The 23,102-nt window shown below is 36.7% G+C and overlaps 1 protein-coding gene across 1 annotated transcript in view; it reads right to left on the reverse strand.

The window, feature by feature from the left end:
• The window catches only part of PIK3R4 (phosphoinositide-3-kinase regulatory subunit 4), a 75,157-nt gene that overhangs the window by 28,009 nt on the left and 24,046 nt on the right, over positions 1 to 23,102 (reverse strand). The window contains exons 7-12 of the mRNA XM_010380382.2: positions 21,495 to 21,668; positions 16,771 to 16,916; positions 14,779 to 14,982; positions 5,746 to 5,947; positions 4,118 to 4,305; positions 2,749 to 2,959 (exon numbers count right to left, since the gene is read on the reverse strand). Of these exons, the coding sequence (XP_010378684.1) occupies positions 2,749 to 2,959; positions 4,118 to 4,305; positions 5,746 to 5,947; positions 14,779 to 14,982; positions 16,771 to 16,916; positions 21,495 to 21,668 (1,125 nt within the window). The remainder of the gene's footprint in view (positions 1 to 2,748; positions 2,960 to 4,117; positions 4,306 to 5,745; positions 5,948 to 14,778; positions 14,983 to 16,770; positions 16,917 to 21,494; positions 21,669 to 23,102) is intronic.

The raw sequence follows: 23,102 nt of genomic DNA on the forward strand, positions 1-23,102 counted from the left end.
ACTTTAAGTTCTAGGGTACATGTGCATAACGTGCAGGTTTGTTACATATGTATATTTGTGCCATGTTGGTGTGCTGCACCCATCAACTCGTCAGCACCCATCAATTCGTCATTTATATCAGATATAACTCCCAATGCAATCCCTCCCCCCTCCCCCCTCCCCATGATAGGCCCCGATGTGTGATGTTTCCCTTCCCGAGTCCAAGTGATGTCATTGTTCAGTTCCCACCTATGAGTGAGAACATGCGGTGTTTGGTTTTCTCTTCTTGTGATAGTTTGCTAAGAATGATGGTTTCCAGCTGCATCCATGTCCCTACAAAGGTTGCAAACTCATCCTTTTTTATGGCTGCATAATATTCCATGGTGTATATGTGCCACATTTTCTTAATCCAGTCTGTCACAGATGGACATTTGGGTTGATTCCAAGTCTTTGCTATTGTGAATAGTGCCGCAATAAACATACGTGTGCATGTGTCTTTATAGCAGCATGACTTATAATCCTTTGGGTATATACCCAGTAGTGGGATGGCTGGGTCATATGGTACATCTAGTTCTAGATCCTTGAGGAATTGCCAGACTGTTTTCCATAATGGTTGAACTAGTTTACAGTCCCAGCAACAGTGTAAAAGTGTTCCTATTTCTCCACATCCTCTCCAGCACCTGTTGTTTCCTGACTTTTTAATGATTGCCATTCTAACTGGTGTGAGATGGTATCTCATTGTGGTTTTGATTTGCATCTCTCTGATGGCCAGTTATGATGAGCATTTTTTCATGTGTCTGTTGGCTGTATGAATGTCTTCTTTTGAGAAATGTCTGTTCATATCCTTTGCCCACTTTTTGATGGGGTTGTTTTTTTCTTGTAAATTTGTTTGAGTTCTTTGTAGGTTCTGGATATTAGCCCTTTGTCAGATGAGTAGATTGCAAAAATTTTCTCCCATTCTGTAGGTTGCCTGTTCACTCTGATGGTAGTTTCTTTTGCTGTGCAGAAGCTCTTTAGTTTAATTAGATCCCATTTGTCAATTTTTGCTTTTGTTGCCGTTGCTTTTGGTGTTTTAGACATGAAGTCCTTGCCCATGCCTATGTCCTGAATGGTACTACCTAGGTTTTCTTCTAGGGTTTTTATGGTATTAGGTCTAACATTTAAGTCTCTAATCCATCTTGAATTAATTTTCGTATAAGGAGTAAGGAAAGGATCCAGTTTCAGCTTTCTACTTATGGCTAGCCAATTTTCCCAGCACCATTTATTAAATAGGGAATCCTTTCCCCATTTCTTGTTTCTCTCAGGTTTGTCAAAGATCAGATGGCTGTAGATGTGTGGTATTACTTCTGAGGACTCTGTTCTGTTCCATTGGTCTATATCTCTGTTTTAGTGCACATTTCTTGAACTACAAAATTTGACATCTTTTCTGTGATTTATTAAATAAAATGTATTACTCTACTAAGTATAATATGCCACTTACAAAGACAGATTCTATCATAAAATACAGCAGTCTGTGCTCAACTTTTCAGTTTTTAAAGTAGCGCTGGTATATAATATTGATTCGTATCACAAAAAGTTTCAACATTAAAAAATTCCAAAATGTTTATTTTGATAAGAAAATTTATGCAACTAACGATGCTACTTGCCACTGAACAGTATCTTCTAAATCTTTAAATCATTGACCTTTACCAGCATTTTCCCCAAGTCCACATCAGTAGCTCATGGGAATTCACATGATTTGTAAACTATATATAAGCACATTATGCATCTTCTCAATTTCAATTTTTATCATTAAAATGTAGAGACAGAAACTCAAAAAATATTTTTAAACCTACAAATCTAGTGTCAAAGACTAGCTCTGCTACATTACACTAGGCAAGTCTGCTAAGATAGCTGAGTCAGATTTTCATTTGAAGTATCTCTAAATTACTTTTAAGTCTTAACAATACAGAACTGCTTCCTCATAATTTTAATGTTGATCATCGTTAAGGCGGAGGGTTAGAGGTGATGTTGTTTTCTTTTTTAATTATTTATTTATTTACTTTTTTTTTTTTTTCTTCTGAGATGGAGTCTTGCTCTGTTGCCCAGATTATGCAGTGGCATAATCTCAGTTCACTGCAACCTCTACCTCCCAGGTTCAAGCAATTCTCCTGCCTTAGCCTCCCGAGTAGCTGGGATCACAGGCATGTGCCACCACACCTGGCTAATTTTTGTATTTTTAGTAGCGATGGGGTGACACCATGTTAACCAGGCTGGTCTCGAACTCCTGACCTCAAGTGATCCGTCCACCTCAGCCTCCCAAAGTGCTGGGATTACAGGCGTGAGCCACCACACCCAGCCTATTTTCTTTTCAAAAGTACTCGTCATTTTCTAAATTTTCTAACTTTTTCTTAATATTAATCAAAGTATGTTAAACCTTCCAGAAATTAAAAGCAGGAATTTGGTCAAAGAAGCCAGACATTCAAATGAGAAAGTGGCAAGACATTAAACAGGTAAAACTTAGTACTATAAGTGGGGAAAATGAAGCACAGGCTAAATTATTATGTGATTGGCCTAAATATGACTTTGCCAGCTGCCCCCACAACTAAAAAGATCCAACTCAACAAATAATGACATGATTTCTTACTCACTGCTTCTTCCTCTGGGTTTCCCAAACAACATTTTTGTTCTTACCTCTTTTGTCTGGTAATTAAGTATTCATTTCCTCTATTAGATTCTAGCCTTAAGCACCTAGACTAGACTATAACTACCTATCAATGGAACTTTTACCAGGTGGTGGTGGTTTACTCTCCCATTCAGCATTTTCCATCATCTGCTTAGCTATTTTCTCAGCATTGCACTGCTCCCGCTTTTGCTGGATGAGCTGCTGAAGTTCAGTTTTACAAGTTGTAATCCGAATCTGATAGGTGGATGGTAAAATTGTACTACTTAAAACCGGTATTACTGGTTTTTTATTTTGCACAGTTGTCACTTCTGGAACCTACAAAACAAATGGAATTCTATGTCATAAGCAAAGTATATTTGAAGATAAAAGCGTACCCATGTTTTCATCTATAAATTATAACAGCTTTTTGTCGTCATTAATGTACCAATTTTAAAATTCATTTAAATACATTTTTTCAACGAAAACCCAGTTAAAATGAAATTTAACCACAAATGCTACATTTCCATTCTTTATATAAATCCTACATTTTATATATAAAAAAACTGATCAGCACAAAAATAACATTAAACAAAAATTATCATTAAGTGAAAAGAAGAAATGGAATTTCAATTTAATTAATCTGGTTCAATTAATATTTTTTATTTAAGATACGATTGACTAGGAAAGAGCTGCCTTAAATTAAACTTATTTCAAATACAGATGCTCCTTGACTTACAATGGCATTACATCCCAATAAGCCTATCATAAGTTGAAAATATCATTAAGTCGAAAATGCATTTAATACACCCAACTACTGAACATCACAGCTTAGCATAGCCTACCTTAAACATGCTCAGAACCCTTACATTAGCCAACAGTTGGGCAAATTATCTAACACAAAGCCTATTTTATAATAAAGTGCTGAATATCTCATGTAACTTACTGAAATCTGTACTGAACACAAAAAATGGGATGGCTATATGGGTACCAGAGCACAGTTTCTAATGAATGAATATTACTTTCACACCATACAAACTCAAAAAATCCTAAGTCTAACCATTGTTGTGAGGAATGATCTATACATCAAAAGCATCATGACATTTATCACACATAGGAAATTTGGGACTTCTTCCCAGAAGTATTTTTGCTATTTTATAGATATAGCTATGTTATACTGGAGGAGGAATAAAAAAGATTTAAAAGGTTCACTGCAGCGTAATTATAATCACAGTTCATAATAGTGTCTTCAACCCACAATTTCAGATCACTTTATTGGCAAGTACTCTAAAATGAGACCTTTTTAGTACTTTCAATAACTACATTTCCTCCTCACTATAAAATTAAAGATAAACCTGTCTTAGAAAGGAATATGTCCTCCCTAAAAGAAAAGTCACCATATTAATTTTTCTACTACAGTACACAGCCTTTAAACATCCAAAATAGCAGAACGGGGGTTCAAAGACATTAGAAGGACTACTGACTGGGTGACAGTACCTGTGGAGAAGTTGACAAAGGGACACAAATGCCAGCAGAGGACTCGGAACGAGGAGGTTTCCCAGTCTGAATCATCTCCTGATCACTCCCTTTAGGTAGGGCCTGTGGCATGTTTGGTGGGTCCAGTGACCCAAACATGCTTTTCCATTCTTCATTTACGTTTGAGTCTTGTTTTACATGTTTTCTGGCTATGAAAATATATTCAGAATAGTTAGTCTGAAGGTAGCCTTTAAAACCATATGTGCTTTTATTGCCTTTGGAGGGGACAGGAGAGGGGGCAGGGACAGCACTACACTTCATATTCTTTTTGTTCCTTAAGATTTCTAATTTATTCATATTCATATATCAACTCATTAACTCTCATTTCATTTCTAGGGCAGATGGAACAGATGTGCTTCCAATGATTTTATTTTTTTTTTTGAGACGGAGTCTCGCTCTGTCGCCCGGGCTGGAGTGCAGTGGCCGGATCTCAGCTCACTGCAAGCTCCGCCTCCTGGGTTTTACGCCATTCTCCTGCCTCAGCCTCCGGAGTAGCTGGGACTACAGGCGCCCGCCACCTCGCCGGGCTAGTTTTTTGTATTTTTAGTAGAGACGGGGTTTCACCGTGTTAGCCAGGATGGTCTCGATCTCCTGACCTCGTGATCCGCCCGTCTCGGCCTCCCAAAGTGCTGGGATTACAGGCTTGAGCCACCGCGCCCGGCCTTTAATAATAAGACCTAATTACTTCCTAGTTTCCCAAGGCCAGCTCAATTTCAAGTAACCACTATATCTAAAGTAGCAAATAGTAAGAAAATGGCATCTGTTTTAATTTGCGTTTATTAAATTATTTACCTTTTCATATATATGCATTCTACTCTATCAGTTGTCTGTTCAATCTTTCTTTTTTTGGCTTGCTTTCTTATTAATCTGTATGTTTTATATATTATGGATCTAAACCATTAAAACTTAAGTTACAAATACTTTTTCTCGAATTTGGCAATTAGAAGTTTATTTTAAATAAAATTCACTAGCTGTCTTCAAAATCTAATGCTAGAATAGAGGAAATTTTAAAGGCATATAATTGGCAGTGAATGCACATGCAAAAAGGGCATGCACAGGATCTTAAAAAACTTCATACAATCAATGTCAATGTCACAAGAGCTCACAGTTTCAAATCTCAAGACTGCAAATAGTTAAGTCTTATCTGGTCTCTACTCTTGCATTTCATTGTTAATAGCAAGACCTTTCTTTTGAATTCATTGGGTATTACCTACTAATAATGAACTAGAAAACTTGATACCATTTTACATAGACTATTGTTCTTGGGTTGCTGGTTAAAGGGTTAAAAAAAAGAATTTCATCTTCAGTCATACACCTCCATGGTGACAACGTGATTTTATTGTAAAAGCAGAGCTATGGAATCAGACCTTGGTTTGTCACAGAGTTGTGATTCTGGCAAGTTACTTCCTTAACTGTTAGTATGCTTCCCTATTTTTCTTCCCCAAAATCTCCCTGCTAAGTAATGGAGTCACTGTATTTGAAAGTTCTTTATCTGTGAAATGAGGCTTTTTATTATTAATTAGCTAAAAAACAGTCTTATGAAATAATTAACAACAACAAGCTACACACACACAAACAAGCATACTAACCCCGTTTGTCATCTGGTTCTTGTTTGGTTTTAACAAGATCAACTTGTCTCCCAGTTATGCCTAAAGCTGCCAAGTCAATTACACCTTTCTGACTACTATCATGAAGATGGCTCTGGTCCACTATATTGGCCTTTGCTTTATTAGATTTCATCATGAAGTCTTTCAGTGCCAGAAGTTTATCTTCCTCTTCCTCTGTCATTCCCTAAAGCCAAATAAAACCATATGTTCTAGTTTATTTTCACAAGTAATAAAAACAGACCTCAGAATGACTAACAACTGAAGGAACAAATCACCCAATTTAAAACTGAAAGAGTCAGAAGGGTGAAACAATCAAGTGCAAGTGAAAAATAAAGTTAACAATACAGAATGACATGTCACTACTAAGATCTCCCAGAACATTCTATTAGGGCACTTTGTAATTTGTATCATGATTTATATCTTAACTTTCTTCCTAAAGGACCGTATTCAAACATAACTCATCTTTGGAATTTCCAAAGAACACAACGTGTGATATATAGTAATATTTAAAATACAACTGTTGAATAAATATTTATTATCTGAACAAAACTCTGAATGTATAATATTAAGCAAAAGAAAGTGTACCGACTTCAACTTTGCTCCTGGTTGTGTTGAGAAATGTATACTGAATGAGTATATAAAGGCATTCTATGATACATAAAATATACTATGCAACTAAAGGATTGGAATGCTGCCTGAACTGCAGATCTGAGCAACAAATCCAGTAGCAATCCAGGATAATGGCTGAGGTCAGACTGCGTAGGTTCAAATTCCAGCCCTGATTACTACTTACTATATGTGTGCACTTCTATTTATCTATAAAGATAATTACTAGCACCCATCTTATCAGATTATAGTGAAATTTACATGCTAATCCACCTAAAATATTTAGCGCACTTGAAACGGACAAATACTAAGTAATCAATCTAAATAATTATTAATTCATTGGCAACTTAAATATTCTGGAAAATGTGGCAGTTCTGCGTGTCTTTCTTTCCAACCATCCACAGAATCCTCTACTACATTTTTATCAAGCAAAGGAATAAAAAACATTCATTTAATAAAATGTCAGTTCTCCTGAGGCCTCAATCTAGAATCCCACTAGAGTTTAGAGTCATATTCACAATTCTCAGGCAGACTATGATAAAACCAACCCTAGGAGGGCACAAAGCTAAAAAACATGAAATAAAATTGCATTAAAGTACAATAATAATAGACATATTCTTGACTAAATCCCAGTGTTAACTTGCAACACTTAGTTTATTTTCATGTCTCCTCCTAAAATTCACTTTAAATAGACAATAGGTACTTTATAGCTAAAGTAAGAGCTCTCTTTTTGTTAGTCTATGTTTTAGTCCACAAAAGGGAGGGCCACAGTAAGGGCTATAAATAGTAATGAAGTACTGATATATGCTACAACATAGGGGGACCTTAAAAACATTAAGATCAGTGAAAGAAGCCAGACACAGAAGGCCACATATTGCATGATTCCATTAATATGAAATGTCCAGATTAAGCAATCCATAGAGACAGAAAGTAGATTAGCGATTGCCAGGGGCTAAGGGAAAGAAAATGACTGCTAATGGATACAAGGTTTCTTTTCAGGGTGATGAAAATGTTCTGGAATTTAACAGTGGTGATGGTTGCACAACTTTGCGAATGTACTAAAAAGCAGTAAGCTGTACACTTCAAAAGTGAATTTTATGGTAGTGAATTGGATCTCAATAAAAAAAAAATGTTAGCACTGCACCATGAAAAAACAAACAAATTGACAAGAACATTACAAGAAAGGAAAACTACAGGACAAGGTTGTTCATAAACTCAAACGAAAAAATATCCACTAAAGTAGGAGCAAACCAAATCCAGTGTACCTAAAAACATTTTATATATTTATATTTTATTTATTTTCTAAAACTACATTTATATATAGATACAATATGACAAAGCTATGTTTATTTCAAATATCCAGGGAATAAAGTAAGTTTAAAATATGAAAAATCAATCAACATATTTCAACACATTAACAGAATAGAAATACCATATAATAATCTCAACAGATAAAAGACATTTGATAAAATTTAGCATTCTTCCAATAATCATCTTAACAAGCCAGAAAGAGGATTTCCTTAATCTGTTCAAAAGATTGTACAAAAAAACTAATAGCAAAAATCACACTGAATGGTACAGTGTTGAGAGTTTTCCCTCTGATATGCGAAACAAGGATGCCTGCTCACACCAAATCTCTTTAATACTATACTAAATATCCTAGTCATTTAAATAAGGCAAGGAAAACAAAGGTATTTAGATTGGAAAAAAAATGAATAAAATAGTCACTGTTCGTGCATGATACAATTGTGAATGTACAAGTTCAAAAGAAAATGTACAAGCAAATTATTATAATTAATAAGTTTTATGAGGTTGCCAAAGGAAATATAAAATTTTTTCCATATACCAGCTACAAACAAAATAATGTTTTAATTTGCCAATTGTAATAGCATTCAAAATAATCAAAAGTGACAAGCTGACTTCTACAGGTTCAATGTAATCTCAATATATCAACAAATTTTTATTGTATAAAGTGACAAGCTGATGAAAAAAATCATATAGAAAACGTGTAAGAAAATGCTAAGAATCAAGGATAGCCAAGAAACTCTTGAAAAAGAAAAAAAAATGTTAAGAACCAAGGATAGCCAAGAAAATGTTGAAACAGAAAGGAAAAAAAAAAAAAGCTGGGAGATGTTTTTTCCCACCAAAGATCAAGCCTAAGTCATGGTAACTAAGAAAGTGCAGTACTAGTGTTTAAGTCCATAAACATACCCACAGACTTCAGCTTCTGACTATGATGAAATCACAGGGACCAGACTAGTTTTACCCTTCCACTTTAAACAACTTCAAACCGTACAAAACACACACACACACAGGCACACACTTTTCAGGCATGGGAAAACAGGCAGACAGGGCTACAATGCCTAAAATATTTAAAACTGAGTCCTATGACTGTCCCAGCAATACTGTCTAGAGTTGCCAGGCTATGGCAGAAGGAACATAGAATAAAACAGAGCTGATTTCAAGGACACATCAGAGTTCAAGAAAGCTACAAACGCTAACTCTGTGGGGCAGAGAAATGAAGAAGAGGGATCTGCACAGAATGAGTGCTTCAGAGGGCTACAGAAGGGTCTCCTGAAGTCTTTGGCTGAATATTAAACTATGTATGCATAAGGAAACTACCTGAGGCCATAGAAAGAACACCACAAGGTTAGGAACAGTGAAAGACCTCTTACTATACACAAGGCATCATGTTCTGAGAAGTCCTTAGCAGTGGTACTAAACTGACCAACTAAGGGTTGGTCTGGACCTATCCTAAACCTATCTTAACAAAGCTTAAAAGCAAAGCTTAAAAGGATGAAACTGATTCCAAGTAACTGTGCAGCAGAACAAGTCCAACACTGCAAAGCAATTCAACACCCAACATAAAATTCACAATCGTCAGAGAAAGAAACTGCATGGCTGGAGGGCAGGGATTAGATAAAAACGTAACATTGCTTTATGTATCTTCTTATAGCTTTTGAATTTTAAAGCTGTATTTATACTAATCTGTCAAAAAGTACAAAAATAAAAATCATTAAAAATGAACTCATTTTTTAAAGGAGTGAAATCATTTTGTATTATTTATTAGAACCTGATTAAATGCATACAAATAAAACAGGAAGCTCTTGTAGATGGATCTAACGACAACAGTCCTTCCAAGAGTTGTCTCTTGATGTAAGTTCTACTGAAAATCTGGAGTACAGATTCCAACTCCCATATGGGTAATGTTCCAAAAGTGTATGTTAAGTCTATTAGCTGGAACTACTAACATATTTTCCCATAGAAACAATGCTAGGCTGGTCTAGAAAGGCCTACTTTACCCATGATGTGTCTCAAGTACAGTCCCGTATAGAAGAGCACTGAAGAACTGTAAGCTAAAAAAAAAAATATGTAGGAGTGCTCATACTGCCTGCTTGCAGAAACTAAAAATACGACCCTTTGCTCTGTAGCCCTGATATCAGAAACAAGGACTCGCCGGGGGCGGGGGCTCATGCCTGTAATCCCAGCACTTTGGGAGGCCAAGGCAGGCAGATCACCTGAGGTTGGGAGTTCACGACCAGCCTGACCAACATGGAGAAACCCCATCTCTACTAAAAATACAAAAGTAGACAGGCCTGGTGGCGCATGCCTGTAATCCCAGCTACTCTAGAGGCTCAGACAGGAGAATCACTTGAACCCGGGAGGCGGAGGTTGTGGTGAGCCGAGATCGTGCCATTCACTGTAGCCTGGGCAACAACAAACTCCATCTCAATAAAGAAGAGAAGAGAAGGAGAAGGAGAAGGAGAAAGAGAAAGAGAAAGAGAAAGAGAAAGAGAAAGAGAGAGAGAGAGAGAGAGAGAGAGAGGAAGGGGAAGGGGAAGGGGAAGGGGAAGGGGAAGGGGAAGGGGAAGAGGAAGAGGGAAGAGAGAAGAGAAGAGAAAAAAGAAACAAGGACTCAATTCCTATCTCCAAAGCCTCCCCTGGATCTAAGTCTCTGCTAGTAATCCTAAGAAACTCAGGTAGCACAGGGACCAAAATGAAATGACGGTAGAGAAAAGGCTTGTAAGGTGCTGGAGGAGATAAACTGCACATGAGCTTCTCCCTAAGTCTGTATAAAATCCAAGCAAGCTTCTGAGTCTTAGCTCTATGTCCTTTGTTTATTTTACTTTAGAGGCAACACAGCATAGTGTAGGAGTGTAGGCTTTGGAATCAGGTAGGTTTAGATTCAAATGCCAACTCTGAAACTTACTGTACTATCTGAACATAAGCAAGTTAACTACCTTCCTTGTGTCTCCATTCCCTTATCTACAAAACAGGAATAACATCTGTTGCTCAAATTTGTTTTAAGGATAGTCAAAAACATGGAAATCACAAACTACAGTGGTAAAGTCGTTGTTGGCTTTCAAAAAACCGGAAGCTGGTGTTGTTCTGCTGTTATTTCTGGTAAGAACTTCAGAGATTCTGGCCTGCTCTCCCTTCTACTAGCAGTGCTTATCTCTTGAACAGAGGATTGTCCCCTAACCTTTAGGAGTCTCCTAAAGCCATTGGCACCAGAGATAACATAAAATGGGGGATTGTTTGTTCTTCTTTTTCCACTCAGACAAATGAGGGGATCACTGACAGACCAATGAAGATACCACGCACTGATATTTCAGAGGAATATGGGTCAGTGAGCTTTAGTGATTTGTATCATGGCACCCACTAATGGGGGCTGGCATTGAGGGAGCAGCAGTGGTAGAAGCGGTTAGAAGAACCGTAGGAAGCAGGAAGTAGAACGGCTATGGAAATTGTTCCTTCCCACTCCCTCCTGTTACCAGTGTCAAAACCTACACCTTAGCAAGGTAAAAAGAAGAGATGAGGGGCTAGGGTAGCCCCATGAGGTAAAGTAATGACTGACAAGGAAAAGAAAATGTCAGGATGAAGGTTTGTTTTGTTGTTTCTTGAGACGGAGTTTTGCTCTGTCACCCAGGCTGGAGTGCAATGGCACGATCTTGGCTCATTGCAACCTCTGTCTCTCAGGTTCAAGCGATTTCCCTGCCTCAGCCTCCCAAGTAGCTGGGACCACAGGTGCACACCACCACGCCCAGCCAATTCTGGGGATTTTTAGTAGAGACAGCATTTTACCATGTCAGCCAGGCTGGTCTCAAAACTCCAACCTCGTGATCTGCCCGCCTCAGCCTCCCAAAGTGCTGAGATTACAGGCATGAGCCACCGCACCAGGCCCAGAATGAAGGTTTTTAAATTAATATATAGGATAGGTACGGGAGAGAGAAATAGAGTCACAATGGCCAAGCCTGAAGAAACATTTAGATTGAGATGGTTTTTACTGCACACTGAAATCTCTTTGGTAAGGATTACTTACTCAGGACAAACATCAGAAAAATGTGATTCACATTAAAAAATCAGGAAACAACAGGTGCTGGAGAGGATGTGGAGAAACAGGAACACTTTTACACTGTTGGTGGGACTGTAAACTAGTTCAACCATTGTGGAAAACAGTGTGGCGATACCTCAAGGATCTAGAACTAGAAATACCATTTGACCCAGCCATCCCATTACTGGGGATATACCCAAAGGATTTTAAGTCTTGCTGCTATAAAGACACATGCACACGTATGTTTATTGCGGCACTATTCACAATAGCAAAGACTTGGAATCAACCCAAATGTCCATCAGTGACAGACTGGATTAAGAAAATGTGGCACATATACACCATGGAATACTATGCAGCCATAAAAAAGGATGAGTTCGTGTCCTTTGCAGGGACATGGATGCAGCTGGAAACCATCATTCTCAGCAAACTATCGCAAGAACAGAAAACCAAATACCACATGTTCTCACTCATAGGTGGGAACTGAACAATGAGATCACTTGGACATAGGAAGGGGAGCATCACACACCGGGTCCTATTGTGGGGAGGGGGTAGGGGGGAGGCATAGAATTAGGAGATATACCTAATGTAAATGACGAGTTAATGGGTGCAGCACACCAACATGGCACATGTATACATATGTAACAAACCTGCACGTTGTGCACATGTACCCTATAAAGTATAATAATAATTTTTTAAAAAATGAATGAAAGGAAAGTAAAAAGAAAGATTGGTATTCTTTATCTTTCATTCTTTTTTTTAAATTGTAGAACCAAAAAACAGAAAAATGTGGTTCAGAATCCAATTTTCCACAAATTGCTTTCTAAAATACAAAACATATCTAATGTACAAGCCAAGGTTAAAAGAAAACCCAAAGAAGAAGCTCTTCAGGAATCCAAGTCACATCAAACTAAGTCTTTAAAATTTCCATTATGGCTCATAGAGCATATATTCAGCAACTGTATTCTTTATTTTTAACCATTTTTATTCCTATCTTGGCTTCCCTAAGTTCCACATATCCCTCATGAAACAAGATGTAAATTTAGATTTAATATTTCTTTTTTTCTTGGCTTCCCAAAGTGGTGGGATTACAGGCATGAGCCAACATGCCTGGCCTAGACTTCATATATTTATTTCTTGTTTTTTCTCTAAAAAGCAAAACGGGATACATGTACAGAACATGCAGGTTTGTTACATAGGTATACGTGTGCTATGGTGGTTTGCTTCACCTACTGACCCATCCTCTAAGTTCCCTCCCCTCACCCTCCACACCTCAACAGGCCCTGGTTTGTGTTGTTTCCCTCTCTATGTCCATGTGTTCTCATTGTTCAACTCCCACTTATGAGTGAGAACATGTAGTGTTTGGTTTCCTGTTCCTGTGTTTGCTGAGGATAATGGCTTCCAGTTTAATCCATGTCCCTGCAAAGGACATGCTCTCATTCCTTTTTATGGCTGTGTAGTGTTCCATGGTGTATATGTACCACATTTTCTTTATCCAGTCTATCATTGATGGGCATTTGGGTTGGTTCCATGTCTTTGCTATTGTAAACAGTGCTGCAATAAACATACATATGCATGTGTCTTTATAGTAGAATGATTTACATTTCTCTGGGTATAAGCCCAGTAATGGGATTGCTGGGTCAAATGGTATTTCTGGTTGTAGACCCTTGAGGAATCACCATACTGTCTTCCACAATGGTTGAACTAATTTATACTCCCACCGACAGTATAAAAGTGTTCCTATTTCTCCACAGCCTCCCCAGGATCTATTTTTTCCTGACTTTTTTTTTTTTTTTGGAGACAGAGTCTCACTCTGTCACCCAGGCTGGAGTGCAGTGGCGCGATCTCTGCTTACTGCAACCTGCACCTCCCAGGTTCAAGCGATTCTCCTGCTTCAGCCTCCCGAGTAGCTGGGATTACAGGCACAGAACACTACGTATGGCTAATTTTTGTATTTTTAGTAGAGATGGGGTTTCACCATGTTGGCCAGTCTGGTCTGGAACTCCTGACCTCAGGTGATCCACCCACCTTGGCCTCCCAAAGTGCTGGGTTTATAGGCCTGAGCCACAGTGCCTGGCCCGTTTCCTGACTTTTTAGTAACTGCCATTCTGACTGGCGTGAGATGGTATCTGTGGTTTTGATTTGCATTTCTCTGATCATCAATGATGTTAAGCTTTTTTTCATGTTTGTTGGCTGTGGAAATGTCTTTTTCTGAGAAGTGTCTGTCCATATCCTTTGCCCACTTTTCAATGGAGTTATTTTTCTCTTGTAAATACGTTTAAGTTCCTTGTAAATTCTGGATATTAGATCTTTGTCAGATGGGTAGATTTCAAAAATTTTCTCCCATTCTGTAGGCTGCCTGTTCACTCCGATGATGGTTTCTTTTGCTGTGCAGAATCTCTTTAGTTTAATTAGATCCCATTTGTCAATTCTGGTCTTTGTTGCAATTGCTTTTGGCCTTTTTGTCATGAATAGAATTCATATTTCTAAAGAGGCATTACCAATGCCAAGTGTAGTAAGATTACTTCCTAGTTCTAATAAGATTCTGTAAATTGATTCAAATTCATAGGCGTTTAAGATATACCAGTAAACTGCTGGTCTATTAAACCTGAGATGCATTCTAAGTACCAGTTGTTTCAGCTGTTTACAAGTATTAATTACAAATTTGGATCAAAATGAACCAGGATTTTTCTATACTTCATCTGTGTTTTGCAATGTTTCTTCCAGTTAAATTTCATTATATTTTTGGTAAAACATAGAACTGAATCAAGAATACTAATTAAATCTAAGGTTATTTCTACAGTCTTTCCCTCATTTATTTAGCCAGTAATTACGAAAGAAACATAACAGGTCTCCCATGATTCCTTATTTAGCTTAACCTGATACTGTATCATCATCTTAGTATTATCTTTGTTTTAGGATTCAAAGCAAATGCGTAAGATGTTTGCCAGATTTACTTACTCATGTTTTAGGATGTAATCTAATCAATCAAAAATATTTTTTAAAAGCTAAATGGACACTTCAATATTTTTATTAAATTCGCATTTAAATGTAAGACTTTGGAAGGGTGATACAACCTGTGAGAGCAGCTTCTTCAGAAGCTGTGCTATGGCAGGATCCTCTGGCGGAGGGCAGTCGGGAAGAGAACCATGTCGTTTCTTCTGACGCATGTGAAGATGTCTGAACAAGCTAGTAATATCTTTAGACCTCAAAGCATAATCAAATATAGAACGGCTTACTGGTTCCTTTAAAACACTGAGCAGAACAAGTTTTCTTTCAATCTATATTAGAAAAACAAAAAGGATCAGCCAAAAATATAACATGTACAGTTATTTTCAAATTCAATAAATACAACTTGCGAAAAGTTAACATATTCATTTTCTAAGAAAATAATATATATCAACATCTTTGTGTAGAAGAAGAAAGAATACTAGTAAACTTTAAGGAGCTAAGGTATCTCTTACTTTTCATCGTTAGCACTACACCACACATCTGTATCTATCATTGGAAGACTAATCATCCAATCCAGGAAATTCTAGAAAACAAAAAGAGCCTTTTCTAGATCCCAATATGTCAGACAACATCCTACACCCAAAACATACGTACAGTTCACAGATCTGACAACCACTAGGTACTGATCCAGAAAAGATGCTCAATAACCACAGGTCTTCCTTCAGTCATCACATTTTCCTGGTAGATTCAACCACTTCTAAAAACCACTGCTATCTCCATAGTGTTTATAAAATCTTTCCTTTAATTATCCAAAAGGAATACATTCCTTGTCAATGCAAATATAATAAAATGGATGAATACTGCCGATAGTAACCAAGATTATCTTCTTTTTTTTCCTGTGACTCTAGCAGAAGCACCAAGAGGACTTCCTTAAGTATATTTAACTCCTTGGTGAAGTCAGTCAGTGGAAAGCAGCATAAAAAGGTACCTTTTCTCTAATCCAAATTGTAGAAAAATAAGATTCATGAAGCAAATGAATAATTAGCCTCTCAACTTCTGATCCTGGCCTTTCAAAATACAAAACAGTGACAAAAGAAAAAGTTCAATGAGCAAACTTTTAAATAGAGTTAACTACTCAAAAGGAGTAGATATCTCTAGGCCTAATTTCCAAGGAAGCATAAACTTTTCTAAAAGGGCATTTTTTCTGATAGCGCTATCCATCTTTCATGTATATATAAGTTGCTCTTGGGGTAAAAATAAAAAAAAAATCCTACAAACTCTATGAAATAAAGAATGATAACCTCTAGAAATGAATGAATCTACAAAGAAAAGAGGGTATAACCAAAACTTCCTAGTTTCCAGAGTTTATCCAAGGCCATTTTCTCCAAACAAAGAGAAGGCACACTGAAATACAAAAGTGGCAGAAAGCCAGACAGGTGTGTGAATTCCAAATGGGAAATGGAGTTCTGGTAAAAATAGGAACTTTCAGGATGTTTTAACAGCTAGAATCATCCTTCACCATTTCATTCCATTTAAATGCCTATCTTGATACTTTGCTGTCTAGCAAGATGAAGGGTATAAACACTGAAAAGCTAGGTGAATAATATTTGCCCTGTACATACCAAAGACTCAAAGTTTATCACCAAGTACTGCTAGAGGTGGGGCAGAGGTTGTGGTGTTGTTAGAATAAAAAAGAAAAGACATCAAAACAACCAGTTAGTGGTGAAAAACTTAAATTTGAAAAAGACTTTTTCTAATTTATTATAACTGGATGCAATCAGTAATACTTTTAAAAATAAAAAGCAGAGGTCTATCAACATATATTTTTGCTAGACTATATTTCATTTTTAACAGATGCTTTATATTACACAAAAGAAAATACATGAACTACTATATGCTACATTAGATATAACATGATGTAAAACATAATAATCTTTTGCACTTTTCTGACCTTCAAAGGTGCTTGGTTCATTAACATTAATTAGCTTGAAAGAATATAAAAATGCTATAGCCCAATTTAAATACTTAAAAATGTTAAGAAAAATAGGGCTCTCTACACATTTTTTTTAAAGAGGCAGTTTGGAGGAAAGACTGACTCCAACTTGGAACATGTATACCTGTATTATTGGTTGGGTAATATATGGGTTGAGATAAGGCATCAGTTTACAGTAGACATCAGCTGTACTTATTTGATGAGCTACCACTGTGATAAATCCCACGGCACCATAACGTATCCATAAATTGGGATGACACAAGAAGGGGGCTAAAGAGGAAAAGAAAAGGTAGGGATCAAATAAGTTATTTCAAACTATCGGGATAAACAAATTTTTACATTATAACATAACTGACAAAAGGATTTTGCCACAAAGTTACTATCAGGAGCCTTCACATACTCAATTACCCTGAAGCATAAACTCAATCAAGTGGACACACTGTTTATAATATTCTCTTATCATAAATATCACAGAAGTACCACAAAAGAATAAAAACAGTTACCTCATAGCTGAGGACTTAAAATTTATATGTTTTTAGTCAGAACTAAAATTGTATGGGCACTACTCATTTATAACACTGGATTAAAAACTGTTACAGACATAACAAGTCCCAACAGCATATAGCTAACTATTATTCCCCAACTTGTACCCCCACAGACGTTCAAGGACATATACCCTCTACCACCCAAGGGGCAGAGAAATTGGGGAGAAGTTACTTCTCCAAGCTACAGCATAAAGATGAAGGGAACAATCTAGCCTATCTGATATTCTTTTAATGCAGTGGTTTGATCAAATCTAACACATAACTCACAGTTACTTTCACAAGGCATTAATGAATGGAAACAAAAAAGCTAAAAACATGATACCTATTCTTAAAAAGTTTAAAATATGACATTAAACCAAAGAATTAAATGAATGTCTTTCCATACCTTTTATTTTAACGATTTTATGTACTAAACATAAAATCAATGATTTCAACTAATTGACATTAGACTAACCTGATTTAGAATAAAATCCAAACTTTTAAAGGCAAGAAAAATTGTATTAGCTCTGAGCATGCAAACACATCAGCATTCAGAGGATATTTATTTATCCTCTGATACTTATTTAATGTATATAAGAAACATACATTAACAGAGAAACAGGAATACAATTATAGGCTAATAATACTTATATTAAAAGGGGAAGGAGAAAAGATGCATTCAAAATATCTCTCTCCCAAGGTCTCGCATTTCTAAATCTTCTAATTATAAATGAAGATGATTTTGTCTATTTCATAAATACCCTGCAGCCTCTGATCCATCCAACAAGGGACAGTGGGTATGTTCCCTGTGATAAGAGGGAAACTGAGGATTGGAAAAACATTGGTAAACCTCCAGAAAGTAGCTAAACCCATAACGATTTGACAGGAGTTGGGAACTGTATTATAATGTATTATTTATTCTTAATTTTCCTGTATTATACAACCACACTCATCCACTTTGTATACACCTGCGGTATACAAAGGATACTTCTCTGCCCTCTTGCTTTTGGTTTATATCACTTGCTTTGGCCAATGAATATTAGGACAAACAGGAATTTGAAATGTGCTACATAGCTGGGTTTGCCCTCTCGTGCTTCTGCCATCACCATGAGAACATTATGTGGGTAGCCACTGTCCCTACAATGAGGGCCCCAGAATGAGACAGATGAATCACAGTCATCACAGACAACCTGGAGATGCAGAACCTGAAGCAGAGCCACCTATACAACCCACGGGTGCATGATGAAAAATTTACTGAAGGATTTACTGAGATTCTGTGGTTGACTGTTCTACAGCATTATTATATCAGAAAGTAGGTGCCTGATACAAAGCACCTCAAATACTCAAAACAAGAAGCCTGAATCTAAAGAACTGCCTATGAAATAGCATATTCAATCTTTTCTTCCTTTTTTTTTTTTTCTGAGACAGAGTTTTGCTCTTATTGCCCAGGTGGAGTGCAATGGCACGATCTCGGCTCACCACAACCTCCAGCTCCTGGGTTCAAGCAACTCTCCCGCCCCAGCCTTCTGAGTACCAAGGAATACAAACATGCACTGCCAAGCCTGGCTAATTTTGTATTTTTAGTAGAGACGGGGTTTCTCCATGTTGATCAGGCTGGTCTTGAACTCCCGACCTCAGGTCGGAGTTCGCCTGCCTCGGCCTCCCAATCAGTTTTTTCTTTATCTAGCACATTCAACTAATCAGAAGAAAAGTGTGGGGAAAATATTCACAATAGCTAAGTGGGAAGAGAATAATTTTTAAAAGGAGTACCAAAGAAATCATAATCACCATCAAAACCACCACCACTATTCTCTTTAAAAGTCACTAGGCAGTGAAAACAACATGGCTGAATAGGACATTTCAGCGTTCATCCTCTTGTAGAAAAAAATCTGTTTTAAAAACTATCAATGCATAAAAACACCATTACAAAGGAATCCAGGTGAGAGATTACAGCACCTGGGTATAGCACAAAAATGAGAAAAGCCCCAAAGAAGAGGGCAGGAAGGGTAGTTTCACATAACCCACGTCAACATTCCCTAAAGTCCAGGCAGCCAGCACAGAGCAACAAGAGCGAAACTCCGTCTCTAAATAAATAAATACTAGCCAGGCATGGTGGCACATGCTTGTGGTTCTAGCTACTCGAGGCTGAGGCCGGAAGAGAGCTTGAGCCAGGGAGATCAAAGTTGCAGTGAGCTGTGATCACACCACTGCACTCCAGCCTGGGTGACAGAGCAAAACCGTATGTCTTTAAAAAAAAAATTAAAAACAGAACTATCTATGATCTTACAATCCCACTTTTGGGTATAGATCCAAAGGAAATGAAATTAGTATGTTGAAGGGATATCTGCACTCCCATGTTCACTGCAGCATTATTCATAAGAGTCGAGATAGGAAATCAACTTAAGTGTCCATTGATGAATGAATAAAAAAACATGGTGTATATATACAACTAAAATACTACTCAGTCCTAAAAAATAAAAATATCCTGTTATTTGCAACAACACAGATGAAACTGGAGAACATTATGCTAAGTAAAATAAGCCAGAAACAGAAAGACAGATACTGTATGATCGAAGTAATACATATTATCTAAAAAAGCTGAACTCATAGAAGTAGAAAGTAGCATGGTGGTTACCAGGCGCTGGGGTAGAAGGGAGGGTGGAATGGGCAGGTGTTAGTCAAAGGATACAAAAGTTCAGTTAGACAAGATGAATAAGTTCTTGTACAGTGTATGTGCAAGTACAGCATGGTGATCATAATTAATAAAAATGTATACTCGAAAATCACTGGGATGTAACTCTTAAATGTTCTTACCACTAAAGAAAAAGAACTATGGATATGTCAATTAACTTGATTACCATAATTACTTCACAAAGTATACATATATCAAAATATCATGTTGAACATAATATACTATCTTTATTTGTTGATTATACATCAATAAAGCTGGGAAAAAAAATCACTACAACAAAATACACATAGTTTAAAAACAGAATGAGAGAGATGTATGTAGTCTATCATTTGTTTTAAATAAGTAAGTGTTTCTAAGTTACTAAAATTGTTTTTTACTTTTAAACAGTTTTAAATGCCAACAAATGATTGTTTACTTGATTTTTCTCGGAAAAGTGTTTTTTTCCCCCATAGTTTTCATATCAAATTCAGTTGTAGTTCTAAGGGAGTTATCTATCGAAGAAGTAGTACCACACTGGGTTTATTCTGTATATAAACATAATTTATTCTGATACTAAAGATATATGAGCACTCCATATATTCATCCTGGGATCAAAGACTAGAAACAGCAAGGTCCAGAAAAATCTCCGCAAACTTTGCGTGTAGGGGTAAAAAACTATTTTCATGATAATTTTTGCTTTAAAACTGATGCGCATCTGTTTTGTAGATAAATAAAATGCTAATTATAAGCTATATTAAATTTCAAAAATAATTTCCAAAAGTTATTTGGAAATAACTAATTAGCCACAGAAGCAATGTATTATGTGAAATTATAATAGAATAAACACATTATTCAAGTCTATGAATTCTTAGCTGGTAATCAATGCAGTGACAGATCCTTCACATCCAATTTTCAACTTGACTGCTGGTCAAGTGCCCAAAAATAATTTTCATCTTCAGACCAGTCTGCCCAAAAATAATTTTCATCTTCAGACCAGTCAAGGCTTGACCCATATCATGGTTTTTTTTAAAAAACAAAGTCTTGGCCAGGCACGGTTGCTCATGCTTGTAATCCCAGCACTTTGGGAGGCTGGGGCAGGGAGATCACAAGGTCAGGAGTTCGAAACCAGCCTAGCCAACATGGTGAAACTCCGTCTCTACTAAAAATACAAAAAAAAATTAGCCGGGCATGGTGGCAGGCACCTGTAATCCCAGCTACTCAGGAGGCTGAGGCAGAAGAATGGCTTAAACCTGGGAGGTGGAGGTTGCAGTGAGCCAAGATCACACCACTATACTCCAGCCTGGGCAACAGAGTGAAACTCTGTCGCAAAACAAACAAACAAACAAACAAAAAAAACACCAAAGTCTTGCTTTTTGACAAAGGTAACACAGACTTAAAAACAGATGAAAACAAAGCAGTACTTCCCAACTAGCCTGGAGGACCCAATGAGTCAGCTTGTCTGTCTCTCACATACACATAAGCATGCACATATACACATACATACATGCATGCATGCACACCCACACAATCAATGGTAGGAACCCCACACAATCAATAGTAGGAACAATAAAGTTGCAATTCTCATTCTATATTACCTAGAAATTTTATAAAGTTCTTCCAATCACATTCTAATTTTGAGAAACAGAAACTTACCAATATCACTGGCGAATTCGTAAACATGGGGTTTTTGTAGCAGTCCTAACTGGCACATACAAGTAAGGGCATAAAGAGCTTTCACAATGACAAATTCCTCAGCATCACTAAGACCTTGTTGCAGCAGGGGCTTGAGAATTGAGGAGCTTTGCCAGCCAACGTAGGCAGCAACACCTGGAAATGAAAAGCAATATTATGTGATTATTCAATATCTAAAAGTACATATATCATTAAGTAAAGCAATAAAAGTAAGCAAAAGCCAAACATACTGATCAATTACCTAGGAAAGAACACTGCACTTCCTACCCAGCATGATAAAGTTAAAAAGACCCACAGCAAAGCAAATCATCAGGAAATTCTCAGACACCACAGAAAAACTAAGATCCTAAGAACTTACAGAAATGAAAATACAGATCTCCTAAAAAGGAAGAATCAGAGTTGGAATTATATAATCTTCAGCAACAATGGAGGTTAGAAGACAAGACATAGGCAAGCATGGCATTAAAAGTTATGAAAAGAATTCTATTTTCAGTCAAACTATCAATTAACTTAAAAAGTCATTTCAAGACATGTAAGGACTATTAAAGGTTTGCCTCCCATGCAACCCCTTCTAGGAAAGTATCAACCTAAGAATTCAAGGGCAAAAAAAAGCTAGCAAAGACCTAGAAATCAGTCAGCCCAGATTAGAATTAAAAGTTAATAAATTTCAAGAATGTCATCGAGAAGAAAATGGAATAGATTCTAAGCAACAAATAAAATTAATAAGAAAGAAGCTAGCTATTACAGATATGGTGACAATATATTACTTTTCTTTCTAAAAAGAGAACAAAGAAATCTAAAATTCTAGAACAAACAAAAAATTGCTCAAGAAAATCACAGTCCAAATATGAAATTAAAATAAATAGTGTATTTAGGACCTAGAAGAGGGAGCAAAGTAGAATCCACTGGCCTTGCTATAAACATACTCAAATGGTGAGGGGGGCAGTCACTGAACTGGGATTGTGATGGAGCAAATATAATTACAGTATACTACTTGGCTCCACAGTCAATAAAACTTATACATTCATAATCATGTATTTTGTTTTGAAGCTTCATAATCAGTCTATACCTGACTTCATTGTGATTACAGAACAGAATGTATTATTAACTATGACAAAAAAATTGTTGAGAATTCTGAATTCTCAACTAACCAATTAAAAGAGAGACAGAGGTAAAGAGAAAAAAAAGGGGGGCACTAATCTTGTAGTGCAAATCAGAGGTGGAGCAATACAAAATAGATTTAATTACTTCAAGTTATTAAAACAACAAACTAAAAACTAAAGCACTGAAGATAGTAGTCAACATCTCAAAAACTCAGAAGAAAAGAAGGATCAGGGCATGTTATGAGTGAATTAAATCTTCATCTGGCACAGAAAACAAAGAGATAAAATCCAAAGTTGGTTATTCTAAAAATAGTAATATGAAAATATTATTTATAGATATGGTAATAATCACCTGAAAACACTAAAATAAAAGCACAAAGCCGAGTAGCTGCCTCTAGAAAATCAATTATTGTTTTTCATACATTATGAATTTTGATTAAATTTTAAATAATTTCTGAAAGCCTAT

The sequence above is a fragment of the Rhinopithecus roxellana genome, chromosome 1 (assembly GCF_007565055.1).
Source record: "Rhinopithecus roxellana isolate Shanxi Qingling chromosome 1, ASM756505v1, whole genome shotgun sequence".
In the NCBI taxonomy this organism is placed as follows: Eukaryota; Metazoa; Chordata; class Mammalia; order Primates; family Cercopithecidae; genus Rhinopithecus; species Rhinopithecus roxellana.